This window comes from Lycorma delicatula, chromosome 12 (genome assembly GCF_047948215.1).
Source record: "Lycorma delicatula isolate Av1 chromosome 12, ASM4794821v1, whole genome shotgun sequence".
Lineage (NCBI taxonomy): Eukaryota > Metazoa > Arthropoda > Insecta > Hemiptera > Fulgoridae > Lycorma > Lycorma delicatula.
This window is the reverse complement of record NC_134466.1, coordinates 22,543,938-22,564,529: the sequence shown is the minus strand read 5'-3', so window position 1 is coordinate 22,564,529 and position 20,592 is coordinate 22,543,938. Positions and strand designations below refer to the sequence as shown.

Genomic DNA, 20,592 nt, shown 5'->3' with positions numbered 1-20,592 from the left:
TTCATATATATATATATATATTATTATATCAAAACCTAAACCGACAACGATTGTTAACGTCTATATACCTACAAGCGCCCGTGATGATGATGAGGTAGAGTGTGTATACGAAGAGATTGATGAAGCAATTAAACACGTAAAAGGAGATGAAAATTTAATAATAGCTGGAGATTGGAATGCAAGCATTGGAAAAGGCAAGGAAGGAAATATAGTGGGTGAATACGGGCTGGGCAAAAGGAATGAAAGAGGGGACCGACTTAGAGAGTTTTGCACGAAGTATAATTTAGTAATTGCCAACACCCGATTTAAAAATCATAATAGAAGAATATACACCTGGAAAAAGCCAGGCGATACTGCAAGGTATCAGATAGATTATATCATTGTTAAGCAAAGATTTAGAAATCAACTCGTTGACTGCAAAACTTACCCTGCAGCAGACATTGATAGCGACCATAATTTGGTGATAATGAAATGTAGATTGGGGTTTAAAACCCTGAAGAAAAGGTGTCGAATGAATCGGTGGAATTTAGAGAAGCTTGAGGAAGAGGAGGTAAAGAAGCTTTTTGAGGAGGACATCGCAAGAGGTCTGAGTAAAAAAGATAAGGTAGAAAATGTAGAAGAAGAATGGAAGAATGTTAAAAAGGAAATTCTTAAATCAGCAGAAGCAAACTTAGGCGGAATAAAGAGAACTAGTAGAAAACCTTGGGTTTCAGACGATATATTGCAGCTGATTGATGAACGTGGAAAATATAAGAATGCTAGTGATGAAGAAAGTAAAAGGAACTATCGGCAATTAAGAAATGCTATAAACAGGAAGTGCAAACTGGCGAAAAAGAGTGGATTAAAGAAAAGTGTTCAGAAGTGGAAAGAGAAATGAACATCGGTAAAATAGACGGAGCATACAGGAAAGTTAAGGAAAATTTTGGGCTACATAAATTAAAATCTAATAATGTGTTAAACAAAGATGGTACACCAATATATAATACGAAAGGTAAAGTCGATAGATGGGTGGAATATATTGAAGAGTTATACGGAGGAAATTAATTAGAAAATGGTGTTATAGAGGAAGAAGAGGAAATTGAGGAGGATGAAATGGGAGAAACAATACTGAGATCTGAATTTAAGAGAGCATTAAAAGATTTAAATGGGAGAAAGGCTCCTGGAATAGACGGAATACCTGTTGAATTGCTGCGCAGTGCAGGTGAGGAAGCGATTGATAGATTATACAAACTGGTGTGTAATATTTATGAAAAAGGGGAATTTCCGTCAGACTTCAAAAAAAGTGTTATAGTCATGATACCAAAGAAAGCAGGGGCAGATAAATGTGAAGAATACAGGACAATTAGTTTAACTAGTCACGCATCAAAAATCTTAACTGGAATTCTATACAGAAGAATTGAGAGGAGAGTGGAAGAAGTGTTAGGAGAAGACCGATTTGGTTTCAGGAAAAGTATAGGGACAAGGGAAGGAATTTTAGGCCTCAGATTAATAGTAGAAGGAAGATTAAAGAAAAACAAACCGACATACTTGGCGTTTATAGACCTAGAAAAGACATTCGATAACGTAGACTGGAATAAAATGTTCAGCATTTTAAAAAAGTTAGTGTTCAAATACAGAGATAGAAGAACAATTGCTAACATGTACAGGAACCAAACAGCAACAGTAACATTGTTACTGTTGAGTAACAATTGAAGAACATAAGAAAGAAGCCGTAATAAGAAAGGGAGTCCGACAAGGATGTTCCCTATCTCCGTTACTTTTTAATCTTTACATGGATCTAGCAGTTAATGATGTTAAAGAACAATTTAGATTCGGAGTAACAGTACAAGGTGAAAAGATAAAGACGCTACGATTTGCTGATGATATAGTAATTCTAGCCGAGAATAAAAAGGATTTAGAAGAAACAATGAACGGCATAGATGAAGTCCTACGCAAGAACTATCGGAAGAAAAATAAACAAGAACAAAACAAAAGTAATGAAATGTAGTAGAAATAACAAAGATGGACCGTTGAATATGAAAATAGGAGGAGAAAAGATTATGGAGGTAGAAGAATTTTGTTATTTGGGAAGTAGAATTACTAAAGATGGACGAAGCAGGAGCGATATAAAATGCCGAATAGCACAAGCGAAACGAGCCTTCAGTAAGAAATATAATTTGTTTACATCAAAAATTCATTTAAATGTCAGGAAAAGATTTTTAAACGTCTATGTTTGGAGCGTCGCTTTATATGGAAGTGAAACTTGGACGATAGGAGTACCTGAGAAGAAAAGATTATAAGCTTTTGAAATGCGGTGCTATAGGAGAATGTTAAAAATCAGATGGGTGGATAAAGTGACAAATGAAGAGGTATTGCGGCAAATAGATGAAGAAAGAAGTATTTGGAAAAATATAGTTAAAAGAAGAGACAGACTTATAGGCCACATACTAAGGCATCCTGGAATAGTCGCTTTAATATTGGAAGGACAGGTAGAAGGGAAAAATTGTGTAGGCAGGCCACGTTTGGAATATGTAAAACAAATTGTTAGGGGTGTAGGATGTAGAGGGTATACTGAAATGAAACGACTAGCACTAGATAGGGAATCTTGGAAAGCTGCATCAAACCAGTCAAATGACTGAAGAAAAAAAAATAATATTGTTGTTGTTATTGAATTATTATTTATTGTAAAAATTTGTTTACAATCACAGGTTAAAATTATTATTAAATCAATATATTTAAAGTAAAAAAAAATACATGTATATGAAAGTCGGATTCGAACCGATATGCCTTTCCCTTGTAAGATCCAAATATTTCATTAATTAAAATTTTATTTGGCTATAACCAATAAAAATAAGTACCATTTAGGATATACCGTTGAAAAGCTCTCAACGAGAGCTTATTACTGCAGTTAACAAAAGGTCCAAAATCCAAATTTTTTGGGTTGTTACAACAGTCCTAAATCCAATATTTCAATATTGTACGCGCTAATCGTTTTTGAGCGAAATACATACGTACGTATAGACGTCACGCCGAAACTAGTCAAAATGGATTCAGGGATGGTCAAAACGGATATTTCCGTTGAAATCTGAAAAAAGCGAAATTATTCTTGTACGAAGTACAATGTTGACAAGAATTTAACAAAAAAATAACAAATATTATTTACAAAGATGAACTTAAAAAGTTAAAGAAGAATTTTGTGTGTGTGTGTGTGCGCGCGCGCGCAATGATAATACGAAATCAAGCAAAGTAAATGTTATATTCTAATAGAGGATCAAAACTGACATGACTGATGACACTGTTTCGTAATTCGCACCAAACGTTAAATATTCGCGTGGAGGGGTATCAGAGCACCGATCGCTTTAAAATTTTCAGGATAAATTCCTATTATTCCAAGGAAGCTTTTAAAGCTATAGATCGAGGCCCTAGCCACCTTGGGGGCGATATCAGAGCTTCTATGTCAAGAACGAAGGGGAAAGTTGGAAAACAAGAGCTTTTCAAGCTTTAACTGTTATTTCTCAGTACCATCCTCACAACCGTGAGGGTACAAAGATAGCGGGGATCCAGGCTAGAATAGAAGGGTGAGCAAAGCGCCCTGACCGGCTAGCTCTACATTAATATAAAATGCAATCGCTAAGGAAAAGAGAAAATTAGACGAGAACAAAAAGCTAAAGAATTGAGACATCATGACAGAATGATTATAAAAGTACAAGATGTAAACGTAATTCGAAAAGGAGTAATTTAAAGAAAATTACAAACGATCTACAAGAAGATATAAAGCGATAGCTTTCATACATTTGAAAATATATGAACTATTCTTTAGTAATCTTGCGCTTGCAAGAGTCCTACCTCACAACAGAAAACGACGTTTTGATGATGCTGATTTATTACACAGGAATCGATTTCCACTATCGATATAAATTGCTCATATGGTAAATGATGAATACGAAATAAAAAAAGGAAAACTGTTGTCGGGGGCCCCCTACAAAAATGAAACACGAACTTGAAAAGCATTCGGGCGATAATTTTGTATGTGCACGGTAAGAGCGTGCGAGTAATGTAATAGAGGGAAAAAAATCGCCTCGGTCAGTCGTGTACGCAATCACGTACAACTGAGAATGTTGCATATCTATTTTAAGACAGCCCGCTTTCCCGCAGCAGTTGTTTACTCCAGAGTAGTTGCGTCGATGTTATGCAATTTGTATTTTTTTAAGTTTTATTATTTTTTTTTCTTATAAAAGAGAATTTGTTTAAAATACACTAAGTACCGGTAATTCCAAGTCCTCAAATCCTCAGCCCTAATAGTATTTTCTCATTACATATTTTGTTTCTCTATGTTATAATTGACTTTAATCAACGGAAATCCGCCGCAAGACGGTAGAGAAAAAATAGGAAATTTGTTAAAAAATACCTGGTATAGATCCGGTTGAGAACAGCCCCACAAGGTTTACAGGGATTTTAAAGATCTAACCGGCGGACTGACCTGTCAGACTAGACTTACGGTCGGCGGACGGGGAGGCGCGTTTGAGTAGACCATCCCCTTGGCTGTGCTTTGCTTTGTTGTGCATCCGTCCCGGGGGGGAGGGTGGAAAAGAGAAAAAAAAAACAAAGAAAAGCATGGAGTCGGCACCTCAAATTAGTTCCGTAATAACACACTTTTTAACTTAAATTACAGGGTGTCCCATATAAAACGCAACCCAACCTTACTTTGTTAGGTATTGAAATAATAAAAAGGCATGTGTAAATGTAAGTGTAATTTTTATTATTACCATCCATTACCTTACATTTAGAGTAAATGTTGGAAGTGGCCGCCCGCCATCTTCTTCAATACAAGCTTCAATTTTTTTTACAGCGTTTCTTGCAACTTTGTGGCCGGATATTTAATACAGCTTGTTCAATATAGACTTTGAATCGGTCAAGTGTTCGTGGTTTGTCGCTGTAGGCTTTTTCTTTGAGGTAACCCCGTAGAAAAAATCCGCCGCAGTCAAATCTGGAGATCTTGGCGTCCACAAACCTCGACCGATAACACGATTACCAAAGAATTCCTCGACGAAATCAGAAGTTGAACCTGCGTAGTGCGATGTCGCACCGTCATGTTGTAGCCGGCAGTGTCTGTCTTCCTCTTCCAAGAGTGCGATGAACCGAAATAAAATATCCCGATATCGTTCTGCATTAATGGTGTACTCGAAAAAAGTAGGACCGATTATTTTCTTCTGCGATATCGCGCACCACACGCCCGACTTCTGCGGGTGTAATTGTTTTTCGTGATAAACGTGGAGATTTTCAGCGCTCCAAATTCTACTGTTTTGGCTGTTTACGCAGCCACCCGAATGAAACCGTGCTTCATCTATGAAAAATAACGAATCCGTAACGTTAATTCGCTCACGCAGAAATCGACGGAACCGTTGACAATATTGTAGCCGTTTTTCTTTGTCGGGCTCAAGAAGTCGATGAACCGTTTGAATGCGATAAGGTCGTAATTGTAATCGTTTGGTCGCCCGATGAACGGTCGATTTAGACAAATTAATTTCAGCAGACAAACGTCTGATCGATTTATTTGGCGAGGCGAGTAATCGGTCTTTGATTTCAGCGACTGTATCTGTATTCAACGCCGACGCAATCTTTTGTGTTCCTTGTTATTAACAGAAACGGTCTCTCTAAATTTTGCAAATGACCTTAATACTGATGTTTTGTTAGGAGCTGGTTGATCTGGGTACTTATGGCGAAACAAATCTTGCCGAAGAACAAAGACCGAGTAAGACATCAAAAGATAAACAGTCAATTCTTAAATAATTTTTAAGACATCCAAATGATTTACACGCAATTCAGGTACCGAAGCGTTACCTGTCATTCCTTGACCCGCAACTAGCACTGACGTCTTTTTTGTAACTTCACAAAGAACTACCAAAAGTAACATTTCTTTTCTGAATCGAGTCCACGTACGTATGGGCGTTCAACAACTATCCCACTCGCTTAATAACTTTTTACCTCATCCTTACCCATGTTTTACACACGAATTGAACACCATTCAATATCAGAGGGTATGAATTGGTCATTAACCCAACGTAAAAAAAAATTTCTGTCATTTCAATATACATCGGAAAATGATATGTTTCCACCGACGGTATGAGCGTGTACTGTTGCGAATCGTTACGCAAACCGTTTAATTCAAATTCAAATCTATTCCGATAATAATTTTACAAATAGAAATACAAAGTTCCCTTCTCTGGAATATCTAAAGCAACATAAAAAAGCTTCGATGCCAACGGTATTAACACAAACCGGTTTTAAGATATAACCATTTCCTTTCTTTTTCCTGTTCAGCCTCCTGGAATTACCGTTTAGGTATTACATCACAGGATGATGTGTATGAGTGTAAGTGAAGTGTACTCTTGTACAGTCTCAGTTCGACCGTTCCAGAGATAAATCAAACCCGACCACCAAAGAACACCGGTATCCACGAACCAGTACTCAAATCCGTATAAAAGTAACTAACTAAGTTTTTACTAGGACTTGAGCGCTGGAACTCTCGACTTCGAAATCAGATGATTCGGGAAGACGTGTTCACCACTAGACCAACCTCTAAGGGTTAAGATATAGGGTTTTTTTAACCTCCGGGTTCACCGTTAGGTATTGCTTCAGAAGATGAGACGAATGATTTTTAGCACGTGTGAAAATGTCATGCCTGACCGGAATTCGAACCCGTGACTTTCGGATGAAAGGGGGAGACGCTAGCATTCGCGGCTACGGAGACCGGCGGGTTAAGATATAGCCTAATCTAAATATAACTAAAGTTTGTCTCATCGAGTACAGTTCATATTACTAATATTTACATATAAGGGGGTGTACGATTCGATTTATCAACAGTAATACAAAACCTTCATCGTATTGTAAATTCTAATTCTAATAAAACACTGGTATCGTGAATGCTGGCAACCCATTTCTTCACATCTTTAATGAAGATATTTTCAACAGTTACACGCTTTATACTATTGTCTAACGTGTTATCAATTTTAGGTCCTAAATAGACAAATGATTTTCGAAACCTTCTTTAAATACAGCCGGGATTTGGGTATCTTCTTGTATCGTACACGTTATTTATTTTACGATCTTTACAAGTAATGAAAAACGATCTTAATACTTTTGGCTTGGTATATGCATAGATTCTTAACGGATAAAATATTCAGTTTTTTGAAAACCTCAGACGGATTGAAACCGCTTTTGAAATCGATAATTCTGATTATTCTTTTTGTGTGATTTCCGCACATGTTAAGCGAGATTTATACGCGCCTGCCCGACATTCGATTCCAAATTCGATGTTTAATGTAAGATTTTGCAAATGCAATCCGTGTTTAAATAATAATTTTAAACGTCATTTAAGAATTTCAAACGGATACTTAAATCGCATTAAAAAATGTTCTTCAAAAACAAAAATAAGTAATTACGAAGGCCGTCCAGAAAGTAACATACGTTTGTGCCTAGCATGGAGATGGGTGGGGATAGAGCCGCCATCTTGGCGTCAAAATGTTTCTACGCATCAAAGCTGTCGTAGCGTGTGAACCATGATTTTTCTATCTTGTTCATTGTGAATTATTGAAACGTGCGCTTCAACGGAAAATCCCGCGAGTTGTGAGGTGCCTTCAGCGATTAGGTTTTTACTGCCTAAAAACACCTCAAACCGATTGAACTTCATCGGCGAATTTGTGAGGTGTACGGAGATGGAAAAGTGAGTAAAGGTGGAGTGAAGCAGCGGTGCATTCAGTTTAAAAATGGCCGCACCATCAACGAAAAAATCACAAAATCAACGATAAAATTCGTGAAAATTTCTGCGTTACGATTAAGGAACTCTCACTTCGTTTCACGAAGTTTACTGCATGAAACTGCATCGGGGAAGCTTGGTTATCACAATTTTTGTGCCAAAAATCTAAGGCGGCAGAAAAGGAATTGAAAAGCTTGTGCATCGTTATGATAAATGCCTCAATTTAAACGGCGACTACGTAGAAAAATAGTTTAAGATTGTCCCTTTCAAATGTATACGGGGTTATCATAAAAGAATGGTGCGGTTTCAGTAATTCATAGGAAGATTGTAGGGAAATTTCTAGATGTTATATTGGTATCCCTGAAAGCCTCTGACCCAAAAGTTTATCAGCGGTTGTAACCGCAACGTCAGTTCTTGTATTGTTGTTGCGTGAGTTTAGCGAGGAGTTACTATGTTCTCGGATAAAGACAAAGCAAAGTGTGTTTTATTGATGGCCGAATTAAAATCCGTAATTTTAGTTCAACGTGCGTTTCGACGTGAATTCGGAAGAGATCCGCCTCGCAAAAATAACATAATACGTTAGTTCAAACGATTCGAAGAAACCGGATCGGTTAGGAAACAGAAATCAACCGGCAGACCGAATGTACCAGACGAAACGGTTGAACTAATTTGACGATCGGTAATTAGAAGTCCTGGGAAGTCCATCCCCCGTCGAAGCGTCGAGTTAGGTATTCCAAAATCAACAGTTCACAAAGTTTTACGTAAAAAACTGCAATTACACTCTTATAAAATCGAGATACTGCAGGAATTGAAACCCGATGATGGTGTAAAACGTTACGATTTCGCTGTTGAAATGTCGGACAGAATAAGTGAAAACGAATCATTTTTAGACGATATAATTTTTACAGACTAAGCTACATTCCACGTGAATAGATGGGGCTCTGAAAACCCACGCGCGATTACCGAGAAACAACGCGATTCGCCTAAAGTTAATGTTTGTTGTGTTGTGATGAAAAATCGTGTAATTCTTCTTTGCTGAAAAAACAATTAATGGAGTCGCGTATCTTGACATGTTTACCGATTATTGCTTTCCTCAGCCGGATGAACTCGAAAACGTTCATCGACTTCATTTCCAACAAGATGGTCCTCTCCCGGACTTCAATGCGTCGGTCACGGACGCTTTGAACGAAAAAGTTGGAGATCGATGGATAGCCCGGCAAGGACCCGTACTTTGGCCTCCAAGGAGTCCAGACCTGACACCTTGCGATTTTTTCTTGCGGGGGTACATCAAAAGCGTTGTTTATACGCAAAAAATTCGCGACCTAAACCGCTTAAAAACAGGATTAATGAAGCGATGACAACCGTTAACGAAGAAATGTTAACTGATGTTTGAAGAGAAGTCGAGTATCGTTTGGACATTTGTCGAGCGACTACTGGCGCACATATTGAAATTTATTAATTATGTAAAAAAATGTTTGAGAAGACAAATTTGAAAAATAAAAAAACATAAACTGTAAGTAATTCTGTTTTAATTTAAACCATGTTCAAAACCACACCATTCTTTTATGATAACCCTGTATAATAAAATTTCTTTTTTTATTTGGTTGTTTTTTTATTTCTGGTTGGTTAAGTTAGTTTCTGGACAGCCCTCATATTATGAAACGGACAGACTGTATGTAAAATGTTTGGGTTATTTTAATACACAATAATTGTAAAGGTATTTTTAAATTTTAATTTATCATTCGTATCCTTATAATTTAGTATCAAACAAATTTGCGTTCATTTTTTTAATTAGTTTTCATATTATTACAATATTACCTACATTAATATTTTTTTATTTAACTCGGATAAACGGTGCAGAGTTTGTTGTGTAATGACTTTTAAACCCGGATACTTTGCGTATAATTCAGAGCCGCCGATAAATCATTGAAGCAAAACTCAAAATTAACATTAAAACTCGAATACTTTTGATGCACCGTATGAATTTCAAACGCTGCACGCGTCACGCTTTTATGCGATAACGCGTACGTTATTGTTCTTTACACGTAGATTCATACGGACGCATTAACTCGCGAAAGTACATTAATTTTTGCCGAAAAGTATCAATCTTTAAAAATGTCAAAACCGTACACGCTCAAAGGCGTGCGGGTAAATACCGTGCGTATAAAAGCCAGGTAATGTATCGAGCTCTAAATGCCACAATGAAGACTTATTAAACGGTTTAAAAATATTGGTGTAACTAATCCTTATATAATTGTATTAGTTATTATTAAGCAAAGTTGAATGGTGATAGAAATCACCTGTTATATTGCTAGTACCGATCGATACACGCTGTTAATTTCATAATACGTATTTGATATTATTTAGTAACATTAATATTCCTATTATCAAGTATAATCCGATTAGGAGTTTGGAAGTATTACAACATATCTCTCTCTCTCTCTCTCTCTCTCTCTCTCTCTCTCTCTCTCTCTCTCTCTCTCTCTCTCTGTGTGTGTGTGTGTGTGTGTGTGTGTGTGTGTGTGTATCAATTTTTAAATACGACAAAATTCCATTAATTGTAAAGGCAGATAAAAAATACCTTTATACCAAACGAATTTCGTTAAGGTTTTATCGAATGTTTCCTAAGCTACTGAAATTTTTGAAAAAATATCCAAAAGGTCTTATAACCGTGTTCTGTATCTGAAAATTCATGAAAAAAAGATAACAAAAATAAGGAACAAAACAACAGCAATTATGATTGACATATTAAATATATGTCACACTAACACTAACACTATAACATTAATATGCTATAGTGTTTAAAAAAAAAAGAAGAAATCAAAAAATAAAACAAAAAATTTCCCTTTTTATTAGCGAACCCATCAATAATTTATTTAAAAATTAAATTTTCGAAAAGAAAGAAAGAAATAAAACTCACCTACTATTAAATAGAATAATATTAAATATCGATAGCAGAAAGGATTAGAAATCTAAAATTAAGGACACCTGTCACATTTAATAGACGGTAAGATTGGCAGACAAGTAACAGGAACAGATAACGCGTTAAGGATGCCAGCCAAACTAACAAACGGCAACAGCTTTCAAAGAATTAAACAATCGAAACGAATTCCACGATCGCCTGGCGACGCCCATTAAAGAAAGTCATAAAAATAAATACTCGTTTAATATTGCACAATAAAACTATAAAAATAGCATTAATCTCGTGATAACGATCTACAAAACGTAATAGATTACAAAAACTTAGAGATAAAATAAATAATACTAATTTTACATTAATATACTCGAAATAAATTTCATTTTTTTCAATAAATTCTATAAATAAAAAAATTAATAAAATTCCACTTTAACTTAAATATTATAAAAACGTATAATAAAGAGCTAAGCTTAAATAAAATTAAATACTTAAGCTAACGATTTGCAAATGCGAATAACAACGAATTTTCTGAGCGCACAACGAAGTGTCGTCGTTAGCGCCCGGACACAGTAATATAAAATTGACAATTAAAACCGAATCAAAAAACCCACCGATATAAAAACACGGCATAATTGGAAAACGCCTGTGACATACTAAAAGCGAAATTAATAGTAATCTAAATTAAAACGATAAAATTACCATCTGCTATTCGCCAAACGGTATAAACAGCTGAAACATACTGTAGAAAATTTAAATATGTGAATATAAACGGACGGCCCTATAAAATCGTAAAACAAGATAACATCATTTCATTATCGCTAACATACTTGAGACGATAGCCCTCTAGTTTAAATTTACGACGCAATGCCGCATAACAGACGCAATCCACCAGAACGTGTACGATCAATCGGCAGTCGCAGCGAACACAAACGGGTGCATCTGTTTGAGTCATCAGGTATCCATGAGTCGACCTAGTGTCCCCTATTCGCTAACGACGAATAATAAACACCTCTCGACGGTTATTTATGCGCGAGGAACTCAACGGTGATACAATGTTCTTAACTTGACAAAATTTATTGTTGACGGTAGCATTCCGTACGTTTTGTCTCTAATCAACCGGGCGAGAAAGAATATAACAGAAAGACACAATATCGTGAAATAAGAGACATTTAACTTTTGAAAAAACATCTCGTAAAACGTTACGTTTAAAAGAATGTACTTCTATATTTTTCTGCTTAATGATTTCGCCACGTAAGCTTGAAAAGCTTGTGCGCGGGTATGGAAAAAGAATTTTTATAACGTATGAAAAAATGCCGTGCTTGACCGGGGTTCGAACCCGGAATAAAGGCTGTAAAACAGTAAAAATTGTTGACGATCTTTGTAAATGGTACGAATTCTTTTTTGAAATCGGGGCTATTAAGAACTTAAGATTTTACCTGGAAGTAGAAGAGAACACACGGAGATTGTGCCTGACAGTACATAATCCTATAATTATGATGTAACGGGTCGCTAAAATTAATAACACATGAAAAGTGCGTTCAAAGATTTTTCAAAATATTTTAACATAAATCTAACACTAGCCGGCTATTTTGATCGCTAATCAAAATCGTTAATAAATGCATAAATGAGGAATACTTGAAGAAAAATAAACGATACTATTTTTTTTTTACATCGATATGAGTACGTACAGGTGGGAGGAGGGGCAGAAATCTTTTTTCAACGCGCATTGTGTAGGGGGAGAGGTCGTACAAAAAATAGGGATGGGCTCTGCGAACGCAGCAATTTCTGTCTAATATCCCTCAGTAGAAAACATGAGGTAAACGAGGAACCGAGATGCGTTCCTTACTTCGGAATTGGGCTCAGAGATCCGGTTGTCTGCTGGAAATAGATCATTTTGCGGGTAAAGAGCTCGAGGACAAGCGTGTGGTGAAAAAAATTCCCAGAACGACGACCTCAAAAATGTGTAGGCAGTTCGACAGACATTTTGACATCTCCAAGAGGCTCCGCTCGCAAACATCCAACGGCCTTAGCAATATTCGCGTAGAATATTTCACGAACATCTTCATTTCTATCTCTGAAAGATATTTGCTGTCCAAGAATCGGTCACCGCGTGATTTCCACAACCGAATAACGAAACTTTATCCCTTGACGCTCGTTTTCTTTAGCGATATGGCACATTTTCACCTATCCGTATGCGTCGACAAGCAGGATATGCGCTATTGGAGCGATACAGATCCTAGGGCTCCATTAGAGGCCACTTGACAGCGACAAAGTGATAGTAAGGCGTGCGTGTTAAGAGTTGTGAATTACTGGGCTTTATTCTTTTGAAAAAGCTCATCGAACAGATTATTGTCAATTCGCAGCGGTATGTGGGCACGATTCAAAACTATTTTGAACCGGCTCTTGCAAGAAATGAATCTGCTAACAAACATCTGATTCCAACAGGATGATGATGATTTCAATCAGGATGATGCCACGACCAACACAGCCCGTGCTTCGATGGAAGTTTTCAGAGGAATGTTTCTCGAAGAGATCGGGCGATTCAAAGGATTTTCAAAGGGATAAATCAAGGTTTCTAAATATCTTCCGTAAACTCGCTTCGGTTGAAGAATGTAATTCGACAAAATATAACCCGAATTACGGTGGACGTATTCGAACGTGTAGAGGGGAACTTCAGAGATCGGTCGCATCAGTGCGAAATAGTGTGCGTATAGTATTGACGTCCACTACTTTCTGAGATATTTTGTTTAAAAATACACGATTTAAAAGTTCAAATTATGTAACTTCATTAGAAAAAGAAAAAGATTTTGTCTATCAGCAATACTCTTTATTTTATTCCCTTTCAAAAAAAAAAGAAAAGAAATACGTTTCTGCGCCCCACCTTTAATTGTGCGGGAGGGTAAATCTTTACCCTCATACATCTATAAAAAAATCAACAGACAGCTGCAGAAATGAAAAACAGTTTCACCTTCAACTTCACCCGATTTATAATAAATTTATTTATTAATTTCAATCGCTTTTTTTCATAGCTCTTTCTTTGTATTTAATGTAGGAGTCGAATATTTACGGCTTAATACACGTCAAAAATTTGTGACTGATGCAATATTAACGAAAGTTGATAATATTTCAAAAAATTTTAAACTTTATCCATAAAACGCATCTGTCTGAAAAGTATTTTAAATTTACCGATACAAAATGAGAATACGAAACGCTGTTTACAAATAAATCACGAAGTTATCGATATAGGAAAGAAAATTCCGCATCAATGATGCACAGAAATAAACAATAAATAAGCACAGATAAAACAGCAGGAGAACACATTAATAATAATAATAATAATAAAAATAAAAAATAAACTTACCCAAGGACGTTAGGATGGCACAACTGGTTCATTAATTGTACCTCTTTTAACATGTTCGGCCGGTTTGATCGTAACAAGTTCATTTTTAAAACCATCACTTCGCCGGTAACACGATGTGTAACCTGTTTAAATACAAAAAAATATATTTAATTATTTATTCATTCATTCAGTACATTAACGCGACGCGACATACATTTTTAAAATTATGTCGGGTGAATTTATTTCTAATATTTATTAAATACACGGTGCAACTCTCTAGGTCGTTAACAAATTTACCGAAGCACATCCTTTTGGACTAAATAGGATAAAAAGTGCACATACGTTATACGTATAAACACAAAAATGATATCGATATATGTAAATGTTAATAATTGTGATATATATTTTTTCTAACGAGTTTAATAACTCGTTATATAGCAACGGTAAACCGTCAGACGTGATCTTTAAATATTATCTTACAATTATACTTCAATTTTATTTCATTATGAAATCATTCTTAAAATAATAACTGGAAAAATTTTTTTTAAATCCTAAGGAGTAAATACAAGAATAAAAAAAAAATAATTAAAAGTAAACCAGTCTTACAATGGTGACAACAACCGGTACGCGTATTTGAAAAAATATTTTATCGCAACATTTAATAATGTTACGGTTATTTTCAGTAGAAAAATACAACTACAAAAATAAGTACGATAGAATGATTGACAGTTGTGATGCTTTTACAAATAAATAAAACGCCCTAAAAAAAAAAAAAATACATCAGTTCTTCCTAAAATTATGATTTTTTTGGATTGAAGGTTAATTAGTAAAGGTAGTAAATTAAGGATAAGTAGGTAATTATTTTGGCAACGGTTTCAAAAAGTCACCATTTTTGGTTCAAACAGTATTTTTTTCATTTTTAAAGGAAGATTTTTGAAAATACTAGGGTTATTTTTTTCAAGGTCCGATCGGTCACGAAATAAAAACCCGCGCAAAAATCGGATAAACCTTTGCGCATATGTGTTGCGCAGCGTCTTTAGTATGGTCTTCAATCACGCCGCGTCACTTCGTTTAGTTCTGAACACGCAACTAGCGCGTAAACATATGTACAACAATAGCATTTCCCGCCAAGTGTGAAGCGCGTGCGGTAATTCGATTTCTTCAGGCTGAGAGGTGTAATGCGGCTGAAATTTGTCAACGGTGAAACTTCAATGAGTGACGGCAAATGTGCGACAATGGTGGGGGAACTTTAAAGCAGGACGAACAGATGTTCATGATGCATACGGTCAGGAAAGGAAGCGAGTGTCAACCCGACGATCTCGTTGAGCGAGTGGATGAGGCGATTCGAGAAAATCGTCGGTTCACAATTTCCGTATTGAGCGATTCGTTTCCTGAAATTCCAAGGTCGGTTCTCTACATCGTTGTGAGTGAGAGAGACTTCAGAACTGCAAACTGTGTGCGAGATGGGTTCCCAAGATGCTCTCCGACCGTCACAAAACAATGAGAATGGACGCCGCCTCCCTAACGTTTCTCCAGCGCTACCGCAATGAAGAAGATTTTTTGAACAAAATTGTCTGGGCACTGCGTCTGGGTTTGTTTTGAATAGAAAATTGTAAAATATTTTCCGAAAGACTGTTAGAGTTGTTAATTTTTTTAAAAATCCGGTGTTGTCACAATTTTCGGGGGGGGAGAGGAGGTTGAGTCTCCACAGAGGATATGAACAGGGATAGGTTGGAAAAATAGAAGTTACGTCAACATTTAAAAAAAATACAATAAACGCCGGGCACGAACACCCACTGACGCTGTATTACGCGGATGGTTTTCATATCGTTATAAATAAGGAGTTTCGAGGACTGCTATATGTGAACCGGCTGATTTGGTTGTCCTTTAAGAAGGGCCGAATAATAAGATGCTAGCAGCTGGTCCCAGTCTATCCCAAAGAGATGGCTCGCCGCAATCGACAAGTATGCTTGCGACACAGCAAGACGAAGAAAAGAGCGGTGTACACCATTCGCAATCTTAAACAAGGTATGACGTGCTGAAGAGTAGGCGATACAACCAAAATGTTATTTTATTAGTATAACTTGGTAGAGGGAGGGATTGAACCTCAGTCCGACAAGTGTGAATCAGTAAAATTTTCTATACATTGCATACTGAAGATTTATGATTTAATAAGATTCTGAATGTAGTTAGGATATTTACTTATTTTTTTAAAATAAAAATTTCTTGTAATAATATTTTACATTCGATATAAATTGACAATTTTTTATGCTAAAAAATTTAACGTACGTGTATAATAATTGGTAATAATTTTATATATATATATATATATATATATATATATATATATATATATATATATATATTTATTTTTATAAATAGAAAGTAAAATGAAAATACGTACAGTATAAAGAAGAAAGTATATACTGTAAAAGAAACATAGTTCATTTTCCTTGTACATAAATAATGATATTTTAAAGAAAGTTCAATTTACATATAAATGCATACATACAAATAACAACTGTAACATAACAAGATACATTCTACTATCATTAGTATAAAATATAATAAACAACGTACTGCACTACGATTCAATCAAATCATAAAAGCCGGATGTCAGCCGTAATCGATCATAATATAACCAATACTATCAATTATACTGCCTTATTAATATCGATCCCACACTTTTATAATAATAATAACTGAAACAATAAAAAAATTAAGAAACCATCCGTACATTTTAATATATTCTAACTTATTAAACAAAAAAGTTATCAACCGTACCGCTGGACTTACCCAGAATTTTTTTTTTTTATTAACATCGACAAATAAAACCAACCCGAGAAAAAATTTCAACAACAATTTACGATCGGGTAAGAGTTGATGTCTCATATTGCGGTGCTTTAAAGTAGAATCATTAGATTCAAAACATGAATATGAAGGCAAAGTTTTCCTGCCGATCAGACCAGGTGGAAAAGGTACCTAAGAATGTCTCAATTAACACACAGAATTACTACCGATAATTTAAAAATATCCTTTCTTTTTCCTGTTTTAGCCTACGGGAATTACCCGTTCAGGTATTACTTCAGAGGATTATATATGTATGAGTGTAAATGAAGTGTACTCCTGTACAATCTCAGTTCGACCGTTCCTGAGATGTGTGGTTAATTGAAACCCGACCATCAAAAAACACCGGTATCCACGATCCGGTATTCAAAGCCTTTACTAGACTCGAACGAATTTTGAGCTATCCGGATGGATCTAATAAAACGGCTCATTTTATATCGATGTAAACGTATCGTAGGCACGTTTTTAGGTTGTAACTAGTTAAAAACTAAATTTATCGAAAAATATTTCAAACAAAAGTTGTAGAACGGAAAATTTTACACAAACATTTTCACATCATCAAAAAACACAAAATAAAAACTCGATTAAAAAATTATATTTTTTGAAGTTTTTTAAAAATAATGAGATCCAAGGTTAAGACTAATAAAGTACATATCGCCGGGTAATTTTACCAAGGTTAACGTAAAAATCTGTTTTTTATAACTTTTTATAAACGCTTATTTACATTAGTATTTTAACTGTTTGGTGCGCATTGACGCATTTTACAAACATTCACCACATAAAAACTTAAAATTTACGTAAAATTGATATTACTGTCTAAAAGTAAATATTTTTTTGTTATTGTTTAATCAAAACTCCCAAAACAATAAAATTGTTAAGGTTTCGGCAAGAGTTTGCCGTCGATTGAAAACATCGAAAAATCAAAATTCACAATTTATTTATTTATACTTCTTCAAAACGACAATGTCCTAATTAAAAAACAGATACGTATAAAAGACGAGACGATAATTGTTATGCCGTAAATTGAAAACATCAAAAGCCAAAAATTTCATACTTTAAACAACTTCGTAAATTCTAATAATTCATGATCCATAAGCGAGCGTTCAACTTCCTGACTTGCTTTTCAAAGACGATAATTCACAATGTAAATCGGATGAGTGAAATCATTATATGTAAATCATTCTATAGTTCTAAATTCAAGACTATGAAACGATTCGATAATTGAAAATACGAGGGTTATTTTTTTTCAAGGTCCGATCGGTCGCGAAATAAAAACCCGCGCAAAAATCGGATGAACCTTAGCGCATATGTGTTGCGCAGCGTCTCAAGCATGGCCTTCAATCACGCCGCGTCACTTCGTATAGTTCTGAACACGCAGCTAGCGCGTAAACGTGTCTAAAACAATAGCATCTCCCGCAGAGTGTGAAGTGCGTGCAATAATTCGATTTCTTCAGGCTAAGGGGTGTAATGCGGCTGAGATTCATCGACAAATAAGTAATGTGTACTGTGAAACTTCAATGAGTGACGGCAAAGTGCGACAACGGTGCGGGAACTTTAAAGCAGGAAGTACAGATGTTCATGATGCAGGCGGTCGGGAAAGAAGCGAGTGTCAACCGATTGATCTCGTTGAGCGAGTAGATGAGGTGATTCGAGAAAATCGTCGTTTCACAATTTCTGTACAGAGTGATTCGTTTCCTGAAATTTCAAGGTCGGCTCTCTACACCGTTGTGAATGAGAGACTTCAGTACCGCAAACTGTTTGCTAGATGGGTTCCCAAGATGCTGTCCGACCGTCACAAAACAATGAGAATGGACGCCTCCCTAACGTTTAAAACCGCAATGAAGGAGAAGATTTTTTGAACAAAATTGTCAAAGGAGATGAGGCACAGGTCCATTTCGAAACTGAAGAAACCAAAGAACAATCCAAACAGTGGATGCATTCTCATTCTCCCAGTAAACCGAAGAAGTTCAACCGAACCTTCTGCAACAGAAACTGTACGGCTACTGTGTCTGAGACCGGAATGCAGTTCTCTTGGTGGAATTCATGGAACGCGGCACGACCATCACAACAGCCTCATACTGATGACTCTTCAACGTCTACGAAGGGCGATTCAGAATAAGCGGAGAGAAATGTTGTCGTCAGGCATTGTCTTTCTCCATGACAATGCTCGGCCGCACACTACAGCTGTATCAAAGAAGCTCCTGCAGCGTTTCCGTCGGGAAGTGTTTGATCACCAGCCATACAGCCCGGACTTGGCTCCATCCGATTTTCACCTCTTTGCTCACATGAAACGCCGGCTAGGAGGACATTTTGGGACAGACATCGAGCGCAGAAACACGGGTGAAAACACAGGCGGCTCCGTTATATGACGAGGGTATTGGAAAGTTGGTACCACGCTACGACAAATGTCTAAATCCGAGTGGCGACTATATAGAGAAATAGCGTAACTATGTAAGTACTTGTTACAAATAACAAATTTTTTATTTTCACTGCGGTTTTAATTTCGTGACGGATCGGACCTTGAAAAAATAATAACCTCGTAATTAATTAACTGAAAAAATATTAATTGTTCATAATTTTTTCTTTCAAAAATTAATTCAATTCTAGAAAATATTTAAAAAAAGGAAAAAAACGTAAAATTCGTTCACAAAATTGAAATACGTTTTAATAATTTTTTTATTCAATAAGTTAACTTCTTCCAAGCCAATTAATACACAATTAGAGGCAGTACTGGTAGTTTGATACTTTGGAGTGAAGGTGATATTAGAAATGATTTCGTCAGTTTGAATTTTCAAAATATCAAGGAAACATTTTATTAAAGGTTAAATTACATATGATTAATACTGTGTGACTTTTTAACCGTTAGGAACATATAATAAATATATCAATAAAAACCTAGGAATGATAATTAGTTCACATAATAAGGTGTGTAACATTCAGTTTAAATTGTCACAACGACCCGTGTACTGCCCCTAATGTTGATCTTTGATTAACACTTGATCTGTTCATAAATTCATTAAATGATTTTTTTTGGGGGATTCTGAGGTCACAGCGGACCACTTTAGTCAACTCTGGTTCGTCTTTTCTTTTTACTTTTTTTCTTGATTGCTTTCCAATACTTCTTAATTCTGTCAGATCTTGCTTTTTAAAGTTCTTCTGAATAAACCCTCGTTGTTGATTTCTTTTCTTTAATTTTAAATCTGGAGTTTGCTTCTTTTAAGTAATCGTTTTATTGAAATCGGAAATTGATTATTGTTCTTTATAGAATCTTTTCGCCGTAACGGAAAAAGTTGAATTTATTGTTGAGATCGTAAAGCATTTGCGTTGAACAATAAATAATAATGTTAGGCGTAAAATATTGAAGTTTCGTTCAAATTCGTTCTTAAAAATGAGTTTTCTGTACTAAATGAAAGTCCCAAAATACTTTTTTTAAATATAATCTTTAAAATGACTGATATTTAAAAAAAAAGACAAAATATTTTGCTACGAAACTTATTACATTCATAAATAATCACCTTAAGAATATATTAGCTTAGTTTTTTCGATTTTTTGAATTTGGTTTTCATTTGTAGACCTTTGATAATGCATTCCTAAACGTAACAAATTCTTTCAAATTAACCAAAATTTATTTCTTTAGGTATCATTTATCGATGGAATTTTGATTATTATATTACCTATCGCAGATAAAAAGTTATAGGTGTTTGTTTATCGTGCGTGCGTGTTGAAAATGTGCCACCGCGCACCGGCTACCTC

General features: G+C 35.6%; 1 protein-coding gene across 2 annotated transcripts in view; it reads right to left on the bottom strand.

The window, feature by feature from the left end:
- cdi (serine/threonine kinase) overlaps positions 1-20,592 on the bottom strand; it is a 224,533-nt gene that overhangs the window by 130,485 nt on the left and 73,456 nt on the right. For both annotated transcript variants that reach the window (XM_075380121.1, XM_075380122.1), the window contains one exon: positions 14,014-14,135. In XM_075380121.1, the coding sequence (XP_075236236.1) occupies positions 14,014-14,135 (122 nt within the window). The remainder of the gene's footprint in view (positions 1-14,013; positions 14,136-20,592) is intronic.